General features: G+C 41.0%; 1 protein-coding gene across 1 annotated transcript; it reads right to left on the bottom strand.

Annotated features, from left to right (window-relative positions):
- Positions 1–8,500: 8,500 nt before the first annotated feature.
- Positions 8,501–10,012, bottom strand: LOC133800379 (uncharacterized). Its single transcript, XM_062238337.1, has 3 exons — positions 9,598–10,012; positions 9,433–9,512; positions 8,501–9,313 (listed from the first exon to the last, which is right to left on the bottom strand). Exons 1-3 carry the CDS (start codon positions 10,010–10,012, stop codon positions 8,501–8,503), a joined length of 1,308 nt encoding a protein of 435 aa, XP_062094321.1.
- Between the last annotated feature and the right edge of the window lie 1,172 nt (positions 10,013–11,184).

Below are 11,184 nucleotides of genomic sequence, written 5' to 3'. Positions count from 1 at the left end.
TAACCATTGAGAAGTAGGGGTGCACACGAGACCCGCAAAACCCGAACCCCAAGAACCCGTTTTTTCGAAAAACCCATCAAATTCGGGTTTAACCCGACCCGAACCCGAAACATATCGGGTCGGGTTCGGGTTTAAAAATTATACACCTTCGGGTTCAGGTGTAACTCGAAACCCGACCAAAAATTTAAAAAAAAAAACTAATACTGAAATCTGAAAAAATGAAATGAAACATAAGTTAAACTTTAACCCTAAAGCACGCACGACCCTACCCTTTTTTTTCTTCTTCTCTTTCATTCAGGCTTCAGCAGCCTCCTCAAGCACGACCGCCGAGTGCCGACCTACCGAGAGCCTCCCTCACCTTCAGCACTCACGCGGCGGCACCACCAGATTGCATGGCCACCAGATCGCCTCCCTCCCTCCCTCTCCCTCACTCATGCGGCAGCGGCACGCCTCACCTCGCCTTGCGAGCCAGCTCGCCTCCGTTCCGGTAAGTTATTTTCTTTCTGTTAGTTTTAACTGTTAATCTTAAGTTTAAGATTATATATAATATATATATATATTCAGAAACATTAATATATATGTTCAGAAACTTTAATCTTAAACATTAATCTTAATATATATATAATATATGTTCATAATAAAACGTTTAAGAGGATTTCAATTATTATTTGAAATCAGCAAACAAAGTATTATTATTGTTATGAACTTTTATGAATACAAAGAATGGGGAGCATAATTAGTGTATATATATATATATATATATCTAATTACCTATATAATTCATCATGGATGATAAACAAGTTAATAATGGGTGGTTGTGTATTGTGTTTGTTGCAGACAAGCTTGTCCAATTTAAATTTCCAGTAATTGTAAAATCAGAGCCTTCTCTGTATTTTGTTGCACAGTCACGGTGAGTTCTCTTGTTTTTGGCTGCCTATGTTTTTGTTTTATATGTTTGAGTGAGACTCATATTATTATATTATAACTAATTGAAATGCCTTCCCATCATTCATTTGTACCATATTGGTTCAATTTTGTTTAATGAATATTTGTGGAGAGCACATTGGCCAAATACAAGTTGTTTGTTATTTGGATTACTGTGACTTTATTATTATAACTATTGTTTGATGATGAGTAAATTGATCTATAGTTCTTTTAATTTTAATAAACATCACAGTAAAGTACCTTGATTTATGGGAAGAGTTTTTTTTTATCAAGATAACAAATAGATTGAAAAATAAGACAATGGGTGATTGGAAGATCTTCTAAATTAGCTAATAGAACATGTGCTATTTTTATTTTTATTTTGAATTTAAAGAGGGGTAGGGAGAATAAAGAGTGTATGTATCAACAAACTAAATTCCAAACCCTAAATTGAAATGTAACTCTCTAAGAATGTTTCTCTCACTGTTGTATTTTTACTTTTGTTTAATGTTGCTTTTGAAATAAGAAAGAGTGTATTAGGTCATATATTTGGACTTTAGTGAACTATATGCAACCTTTCGGTTAAAAGGGATGCCTATTTGCCTTTCTTTAATTACCTTTTTATCTACATGATCTTTCTATGATATGAAGTTGGATTTTTAGTCGTGCATGCCTTTACTTAGTGGATTATAGGCTTGTGTGTTGTTTTGTTGATTAGTTTTTTCTTAAATATGTCGTATTAGGTAATGGATATTGATGAGGTAGATGAAACTCTTCCCCCGATAGATGATCAAGATCAACCACCTCTCACTCAAACTGAAAACCCTACTCCTCCTACTGAAAATGGTAGAAAAACTAGGGCTAGAAAGAGGGTTAGACCTCTCATCCCTAGTGCTAGTAGTACCGGGAAAACAAAGGGAAAATGGTCATCTGTTTGGGATCATTTTACTAAGGAAGATCCTCCTCCACCCTCGACAGATCCTAACGAAGAGTCTCCTCCCCCCAAGTGTATATGCAATTATTGTGGGTCTGACTTCTTGTGTGACAGTAGAAAACATGGGACTAGTCATTTGTGGAACTATTTTAAGAAAGTATGCGAGCTAAGTCCGTATAAGATTGATGAGCAGAGACAAAAGACTTTAAGCTTTCAGTATGTAAAGGGAGGGAAAGAGGGGGAGACAAGCTTAGTGAAGGAAGAGCACGTAAACAATTACTAGTAATGGCCAATTAAAATATAACAATACAAAGCACGATTTTTTACGTGGTTCAGCAGTTAAATCTGCCTAGTCCACGAGTCTCTGTTATTAAACTCAAGATTATCTCTGAAAATTCTTAAGAATGAATTCTTCAGAATTTTCTCTCAAGATTCAGAATTTCGGTCATTTACAATGGTGCATGACTTCTCTATTTATAGAGAAGGATGCAGAATACTATCCCACATATTTTGGGTAGTTACTCTTTTTGTGTAAATAAATTAAATGGCTTTAAATGCCTGCAATCCGATATAAAAGGAAACGTCCACTGAAGACCAGAGGGCGTATAACTAATCGAATAATATCCCATGATTTTATGGGATTTACAATAATAAATGCAGAACATGCCCCTTATAAACAACACTTATAGATATTCAAGGTCATTATCATATATCTCCAAGGCCTTAGTCTCCCAGTTTTCTCATCAACGTTCGAGCTAACGACATCACCCGAGGTCTTATGGCTTTCGAGATCGTTCGTACATCAGGCTCGGAACCCTTGATTCGAGGTCTTCCCTGAGGATAGATGCGTCTCGGGAGCTACCCTTCGAGATCGTGAATATTTCGAGGCCACCACATTCAAAGTCATCTCAGTCTTGCAGGCTCGATATTTAGTCCTGGAGCATACTTCAAACTTTACGAGTCCATTCGTTGTGAATCCAACTTTCGAGGTCACATTTAACATGGCTCGAAATCTGGGTATAACATCTTGCCCCCTCAAAAGTATTTGTTCGAATCCTAAGAGAAGGAAACTTTTGAACTACTTTCTTCGGGAACCGTATCGTCATACACTTGAAAATGGACACGCGTCAGTTGGGTATTGCTCATTCATGGTACTTGAGTTCCTTGGAAACCTGCCCACGATCATTCATCTGCCACCTTTTCGGTACCATCATGTCATTGTCTCCTGACCGTTGGATTTCATGAGGATTCTGGCCAATGGCCCAGATTAACCCCCTTTTTCCATCTATATATATAAGACCCCATTCATCATCTTCTTCTTTATTTTCGTTCATCAGGAGCAAGAAAAGAAAAGGACGAAACCAGAGACCATCCTAGAAAACCTCTATCTCGTGCATGTTCTCTCAGCCAAAAAGGCAAAGAATCTCTGGTTTGTTTGAGTCTGGGAGTTCATATTTGTAGCCTCTCCTTCGGTCAGCAATCTCTCTGCAATCACCATCATTGTGTAAGTGTCCAATCTTTGTTTATATTGTTCTTGCTATGTCTTTGAATGTACTAGTTTATTTTCTTAGCACAACACGTTAGGGAATTTCTATCTGATAGGCTCTTATGTTTTTTTAGATTTCCATACTGAGTTTACATCACTGGTTCATACCCAGTTTTGATGTTTGAGCCAGATTCCTGTTTTCTGGGTTTTAAAATTTTAAGAGACGTTTCTTGTACACCAAGATTTCGGATAAAAAATCTTGGCTTTGACAAATGCACGAAACCCAAGGCTGCCTTCTCTGGTTATCCGCCACTCTTTTTCCCCTGATTTTCGGGATTTTCAAAAAATTGTCTACTCTCCTCCCTTTCTCGTGAAACGCACGTCCTGACTCTTTAATAAGGGTCTTAGCATCGAGCTTGTTTCGTAATTAAACTCCGAGCTCGTCCTATCGAGCTCGTAATTCTTGCATGCATGGCCCTCACCATTTTTTCTTTCTCGCTAGATGTCACAGAATCTGGAAAGACGGTGGGGGTCATTGCTGGCAATCCCTTACGAGCCAAAAACCTCGAGCCCAGAGTCGCTGTTCGCTCAGAATCAACGTCGGATTCGGGAGTACGAGCTTGCGCGCGAGCAGGAGGATATTCAAGCTCATTATCGCCATCAAATAGACGAGGTCATAGAGAAGAAGAGGAGAACTCTTCGGGAGGCCCTTTATCCAGAGTCCAACTCCGGGCCTAGGCCGATCCCCCTCGACCCCGCACTAAAGGTCACTGTCGCGTACAGTACAGGTGAACTTCAATTTTCGCTGATGGGGGAGCCTTCTTCCTCGCAACCGAGGAAATAAATGTTCGAGGCCGAGCACTATTGGAGCTCGGTTACCTCGACTAGTTAGATAACTGACATCTTGGCCCTCCATGGCCTCAGCTTGTCAGGTTCTTTGAAGTGTCGAGCTCCGGCCGACCACGAACGAAGCTGTTTCGCCCCTGGGGGCTGCAACGCCAAGCTGAAATACGTGTCATGGAGCCAGGAACACATGAGGGTGGGGGCACTGTTGCCTTTGAAGTATTTTTTCAAGGACTTCACGGATTTCGTTGGGTTGGCTCCGTTCCAGCTCAACATCAATTCTTACAGGGTGCTGTCTGCCCTGAGGTCGCTATACCACAAGCTGACGTGGGAAGGTCCTTCGCCTCAAGAGATTTTATATCTCTTTTGTCTGAAAAGCAACCCCTCCCGAGCTCGGGGAGGAGATGGCTTTTATTATCTTTCGAGCTATCCCAAAGAGAAGAAGGTCTTCGAAGATCTCCCCAATCATCCACCTGATTTCAAAAAGGCCTTCTTTTGGACAGACGGTCTGTCCCCGTCTCGATACTACTCGTTCAGGCGAATTCGTAAGTATTCCAGTTTTCTTTATCTTTGTGCTCGGGATTTTAGCTGTTAGATCCGTACTTAGTCAAAATATGTCTTGTCTTTCAGCCAATTTTCAGCGTCCCACTCCTGACGAGACAATGAAGGAGCATAGAGAGACCCTGCTCCAACTCCCTCATGGCAGGAGGTCTCTCTTATACCTTTTACATGAGGATAGGCTCCGAAAATGCGGACTTTTGGGGGAGGGTCAGTCCACCTCTGACTGGTCCAATAAAAAGTATGAACTTTGGGAGCAGGTGCCTTTGCCCACAGGCGTCCTCCCTCCCAGGAGAGAGGCGAGGCCCTTACTTCCAGTCCGTAGGAGGAGTCTGCCATCGGGGAATGAGGCCAATGACAAAGCCTCGAGCCCAGATTCGGATGAAGGTAAAGCCCTCCATACCTCGAGAATGTGGTCCCCCACTTTAAAAGCATAAGCCCAATAGGTTAGTTTTATGCCCGCATGATAGATACCACTTCTACATATGGAGTTGGGTAGATGACTGTGTTCATAGGTTTGATAGTGGGCTTGGGAAGTATGACACCATGTATACTTCGGACGATGTGTGGAACGAGATAGCTGTCCAATACGGAACCAACGATTATAGGGACCTTTTGAGGTTGACACCCACCTATAGGGAAGGTACTCCCCCCGCTTCTTCTGAAGATGGGGGAATTTCATGGTCCCCGAGCTCTAGTTCGAGGAAGAGTTCCAGTTAGGTCCTTTCTTTACTTGGTTTTTTTTTCTTTTTCTTTCCAAGCTTATTATCATTGTCTAACTTAGATTGGAACTACGCAGGTGCCATGGATCCCGATCTCGACGCTGTGCTTTTTAGAGATGAGAGAGTCGGAGCTCAGAAGAGTAAACGTCCGAGAATCCCGCGGAGGTCCGACTGACCATCCAAGATCCCCAGACGCCACGAGAAGACCCCAACGACCCAGACTACTGCGAGCACAACCGAGGAACCGATTGTCCAGGTTGATGCGTCTGGCTCAACCGCGCCCATCTCGCTTCCTTCGACCGACACTCAACTAACAGTCGGTCGGCCCCCGAAGAAACCTTCTGTCTCCAAGGTTCAGATGCCGACGGCCTGACCTCATATTGAGAAGTTCGTGCTTGATGGTGCCGCTGGGACCCAAGGGGCTGTGCTCAGCTCAGATGTCCTCTCTCGAGTGGGTCAGAGTTTTTCAGGCTTCGGCGCCGACCATTGGGACCTTGTGCACAAGGCCTCGGACTGCAATACTCTTTATGATAAGAGTATCGAACTCACTGCCGCGGTAGCCTTCGCAACTCTCCTTTAAATGTTTGTGTCTTAGCTCGCAATCTAATTCGTTCTTTGTATTTTAGGCCCTTGTCGTTTCAGCACAGCTTAACTATAAGTTGACCAACGAGGTGCACACGAGCATGTCTCTGGCCCAAAAGTCGAAGGATCTCCAGCTTAAGATGGCTGACGAACTCAAGGACTCGAAGACCGAACTTGAAAAAATGAAGACCCGTCTCGAGAAGCTGGAGAAGACGAAAGCCGAGCTTGAACAGGAAAAGACTCGTCTTGCCGAGCTTGAGAAGGCTAATGCTAAGCTCGAAGAGGAGAAATCTGCTACCTTCGACATCATGGAAAGCGAGAAGGCCCGCCTCCTGGACGAGTTCAAAGAGCAGAAAGAGAAAGCGGTCGACTAGGCCATGTACAAAATTTGGGTTGATAATGCCGACCTCGATACCAGCTTCCTGGGTCTTCTCGAGGCCAAGTATGTCGAGCGGTGGAATGCCCGTCTTGAGGCAAGTGAAGCTGCTCGAGAGGCTGCTCAAAAGGATAGTCATGCTATTCGTCCTGGGGGGTCCGGTGCTACTGATGCTGAGAAGGCCAAGGAGACTCCTCCTTCTTAAATCTGATCTTGGGGAAATCACTTATTGGGGCTGCATCCCCTTATTTTTGTAATTATTTTAATTTATGCCCATAGGGCTGATACAATTCCTTTTAACATTGACTTTTATATGCTTTACATTTCTTGGCTCGAAATATGTTGCACATTTTATATGGATGAATCATTTATGTTTATTTATTCATACAAACATATTGTGGATTTAGGCTCGAAACTCGATGCATTCATGCATAGTTTGTTCAAATTATCCGCTTCCGACCTCGTTATTTATCAAAGTCGGATATTAATTTAACCATGAACCCGAAAGTACTTATATGGTATGTAATGTGAATGATTTGGTTATATCTTTTTTTGCTTAGTTACTTTTCCTCGTCCTCGGTTTTTACTCCAAGGTTAAGAGTTCGAAACTATTTTTCTTTAAGATATTCCAGCCTCGATCTCGACTTATCTCGAAATAGGTTTAGGTTCCTTCTCATCGTCGATTAGTTTTTTTTTCTTTTCTTTTGGCTGGTTTGTTCCAAACCTGTTAAGTTTGCACATCTGGTTAACTCCAAACGTTTTCTGTTTTTTGATAATTCGGTTATGTCCGAACTATCTAGGCTCGCGTATCTGGTTATATCCAAATACTTCATGTTTTTGATAATTCGGTTATGTCTGAACTATCTAAGCTCGCGTATCTGGTTGTATCCAAATACTTTTATATGTTTTTTATTTTTCAAGCTAATGGTATATATACCAATGATGCCCCCTTAATATCCTATGAGTGTGACCATAGGTTATTAAATTAAGAGAGATTGCAAAAATAAAAAGAGATAACATACTGAACGAAATAGATCTTTATTTGATGGAATTAAAAAACAAACAAACTAATACAGATAGAAAATCATGGTTACAGGCAACACTTTTCCTACACTACTGATAGTAAGGTCTAAGGTATTCGCCATTCCATGCTCGTGGTACCAGGCTCCCGTCCAATCTTGCAAGTTTGTACACACCGGGACGGATGATTGACTCTATCTGGTATGGTCCTTCCCAATTCGGACCGAGCACCCCAGCTGCTGGATCTCGTATTGCCAAGAACACGCGTCTCAACACCAGATCTCCCATTCTGAACTTTCGATCTCGAACCCTCTTGTTGAAATACTTGGTAGTTCGTTGCTGGTAAGCAGCGTTTCTCAGCTGTGCCTCTTCTCTCTTTTCTTCAATCAAGTCTAAGGTTTCCTCGAGCTGAGTGTGGTTTGAACTTTGATCGTAAATCTGAGTTCGGATCGTTGGGATTTCGACCTCGATGGGCAACATTGCCTCGCAGCCGTATGCGAGAGAGAACGGGGTATGCCCTGTTGATGTCCGAGCTGTGGTCCTATATCCCCAAAGGACTTGGGGCAATTCTATTAATATTAATTTGGTAATATTAATATTAATAAAATGAATTAAATAAAGGTCAAAATTACAATTGGTTGATTTTGACAAGTATTTAATTATTTATAATTATTAAATAATTAAATAAAATGAGTAACTAAAATTTATTTTATGTCCTAGCTAATTACCTATATATACTAGTATTAGAGAATGTATTAAAAAAAAAAGCTGAATTTTTTTTTTTTTTTTTTGATGAATAAGGTCATTGTATTGCTCAAACTTCCATGTACAAACAAACCAAGCAATTCCACACAGAAGGGAACAAACTTGGTACTAAAACACTAACAGTATAAGCTAAAAAAACAGTTAGCTCCTATACAATCAATCTCCTGTACAACACTCAGCTATAAGCTACCCAGGAACTCTCTATCTTTACTTGAAGCTTTACATGGTAATACACTAAGTAATCGCAATTTACACTCATTTTGAATCATACTCACTGTGTGATTGTAGTGTCAAAGTTTCTGGTTCCATAGAACATCATTCCTTGCCCTCCAAATATGATAAACAGTAGCGGCAAGGATGGTCAGCAGCATGCTCTTGTATATTCTCGATGACTTAGCATGGGAAATCCATTTCAGCAAACTCACCAGATTAATTGACTGTGCATTCCAGTTGAGCCAGTTTTTAATGGCGCTTAGACACTTCCTACTATATAAGCACTGGAAAAAAAGATGCTCAATGCATTCATCTGCTTCCCCACAAAGTAGGCATGTCGGATCTAGAGATGAATTGTATTTGATGATACGATTCTTTGTATTCAATCTCTCCCACATGACTAACCACATGATAAATCTATGTTTAGGAGTAATAAGTCTATCCCAAACAAACTTGTTCCAAGATACTTTACTGTCAGGAATACTCATCAGCTCTAAACCTCTTTTGATACTATAGTGCTGAGATAAGAAGGAGCCAAGTGAGACTTTGTCCTTGAAACGTTCTTTCACAGCAACTATACATTTCCAATACCAGCTGCAATCCAGAGGGCAAGTATAATCCCACCAGTTCCTGTTCGCTAAATAAACACTATTGATCCATTTGACAAATAGGTTATCTTTTTTCTTGGCAATATCCCAAACATATTTCCCTATGGCAGCCTCATTCCAATCAAGGATTCGTCTAAAGCCTAAGCCTCCTGCAGTTTCTGATAAACAGAGATGATCCCATGCAATTAAGCCATGACCATGAGTATCCGAGGTTCCTTTCCAAAGGAAAGCTCTACAGAGTGCTTCAACATCTCTAAGTAATTTTTTTGGTAAAATCATGATCTGTGCCCAGTAAGAATGTATGGAAATTAATACTGAGTTAATCAATGTGACTCTCCCCATGTAAGAGAGGTTCCTGGTACTCCATAGCCGAATTCTGCCAGTCATTTTCTCAAGAATACTTGTACATTCAGCAGCAGAAATTTTCTTAGAGCAAATTGGAATACCAAGATACCGGAATGCAAGATAACTGCGAGTATATCTAGATATTTCAAGAACCCGAGCCACTTAAGATTCAGGCATGCCATGACAGTAAATCGCAGACTTAGATGCATTGGGAAATAAACCTGAAGTATTAGAGAATAGTTTCAAACCTCTCAGCATCAAAAGGATTGAAATATAGTCTCCATGACAAAAAAGCAAAAGGTCATCCGCAAAGCACAAATGGTTCAGCTTTAGCGTGGAGCATCGATCATGATATTTAAAGCTTGGCCAAGTCCCCACCTTAGTCAAGATCCTAGACAAGTACTCCATACCAAGAACAAACAACAAGGGGGAAATAGGGTCCCCTTGTCTAAGACCTCTCCTTGTTGCAAAGAATCCATGAAGAGATCCATTAAGAAGTAATGAAAACTTGGGAGTGCGAATGCAAGTCAAAACCAGTTCAGTAAACTTTTGAGGAAAACCAAAGGCTTTGAGCATCTCTTCAATGAAACTCCAATCAATAGTATCATATGCTTTCCTTAAGTCGATTTTGATCATGCAACTAGGTTTACAATTTTTCCGCCCATACAATCTCACCAAATCTTGACAAACCATGATGTTGTGGGCAATATATCGTCCATGAACAACCCCCCCTGATTTTCAGCAATTAAATCAGGGAGAATACTCCGCAATCTCGAACAAATCATTTTTGATGCAGCTTTATAGATAACATTGCAGCAGGAAATAGGGCGGAAATCACTTACACTTCGTGGGCAACTATTCTTTGGAATGATGGTGATAGTGGTAGCATTGATTTCTTTGAGAAGTCTCCCTGAGTTCAAAAAGGACAGCACTGCTTTTTCAACTTCAGCACCTACTAGGTTCCAGTTGTCTTGATAGAAGCTGCTACCAAAGCCATCGGGACCTGGAGACTTCAGACCTGGAATAGCAAATATTGCCTCTTTGACTTCTTGGGCTGTAAAATCTGCTTAGAGAATACTTATGTGCCTGTCCGTGATCTTTGGTCCGAGATCAATAATGCTTTGGTTCACCGAAGTTCTTTGATGCATTTTAGAGCCTAACAACTACTGGAAAAATTGCAGAAACGCATGCTGGACACTTCCTGGTGTATCGCACCAATTACCCTGATCATCTTCTATGGAAGAGACACGATTTTGGGTCCTCCTTGCCCTCAAAGAAGCATGAAATATGGCTGTATTATCATCTCCATTTTTAGCCCAAGAAGTTTTAGCTTTTTGAGCTAAAAAAAGAGAGTAGGCTTTAGACATCTTAGTAAACTTCTCCCTGGCTGCTTGTTCCTCGAATAGAAGATGACTGTTAAGAGGGTCATTATTGATTCTGCCCTGCAACTCCAGTAAGGCATTCTTAGCTTCGATTGCTTTCTGTTGAAGATCATTAAAACCCTCCTTATTAATACTCTTAAGTACCTGCTTCAATCTCTTTAACTTCATTGTCAGTTTAAACATATCAGTCCCTACAACTCCTTCCTTCCAGCTTTGAGCTACTTTTTCATCAAAATTTTCAGCATTTTTCCACATACTAAAGTACCTAAAAGGTTTTTTCCCACAAACAACATCTTGGTGTAAAGAAACTAAGATGGGGCTATGATCAAAAGTACCTTCAGGTAAGAAAACTGCCTCAGAAAAATGAAAAGAATCAGCCCATGCAGAATTGACCAAGGCACGGTCAATCTTAGAACAAACTCTGAA

The sequence above is a fragment of the Humulus lupulus genome, chromosome 9, assembly GCF_963169125.1.
Source record: "Humulus lupulus chromosome 9, drHumLupu1.1, whole genome shotgun sequence".
Lineage (NCBI taxonomy): Eukaryota > Viridiplantae > Streptophyta > Magnoliopsida > Rosales > Cannabaceae > Humulus > Humulus lupulus.
The sequence above is the reverse complement of the archived record's forward strand: the minus strand, read 5'-3'. Positions and strand labels throughout refer to the sequence as shown.

Coding starts and splice junctions, on each gene's coding strand:
- LOC133800379 (XM_062238337.1), bottom strand. CDS start 10,012: ATGATCAAAATCGACTTAAGGAAAGCATATGATACTATTGATTGGAGT. Junction 9,513..9,597: donor ACTATTCTCTAATACTTCAG/GTTTATTTCCCA, acceptor TGAAATATCTAG/ATATACTCGCAGTTATCTTG. Junction 9,314..9,432: donor TTCTGCTGCTGAATGTACAA/GTATTCTTGAGA, acceptor TACTGGGCACAG/ATCATGATTTTACCAAAAAA.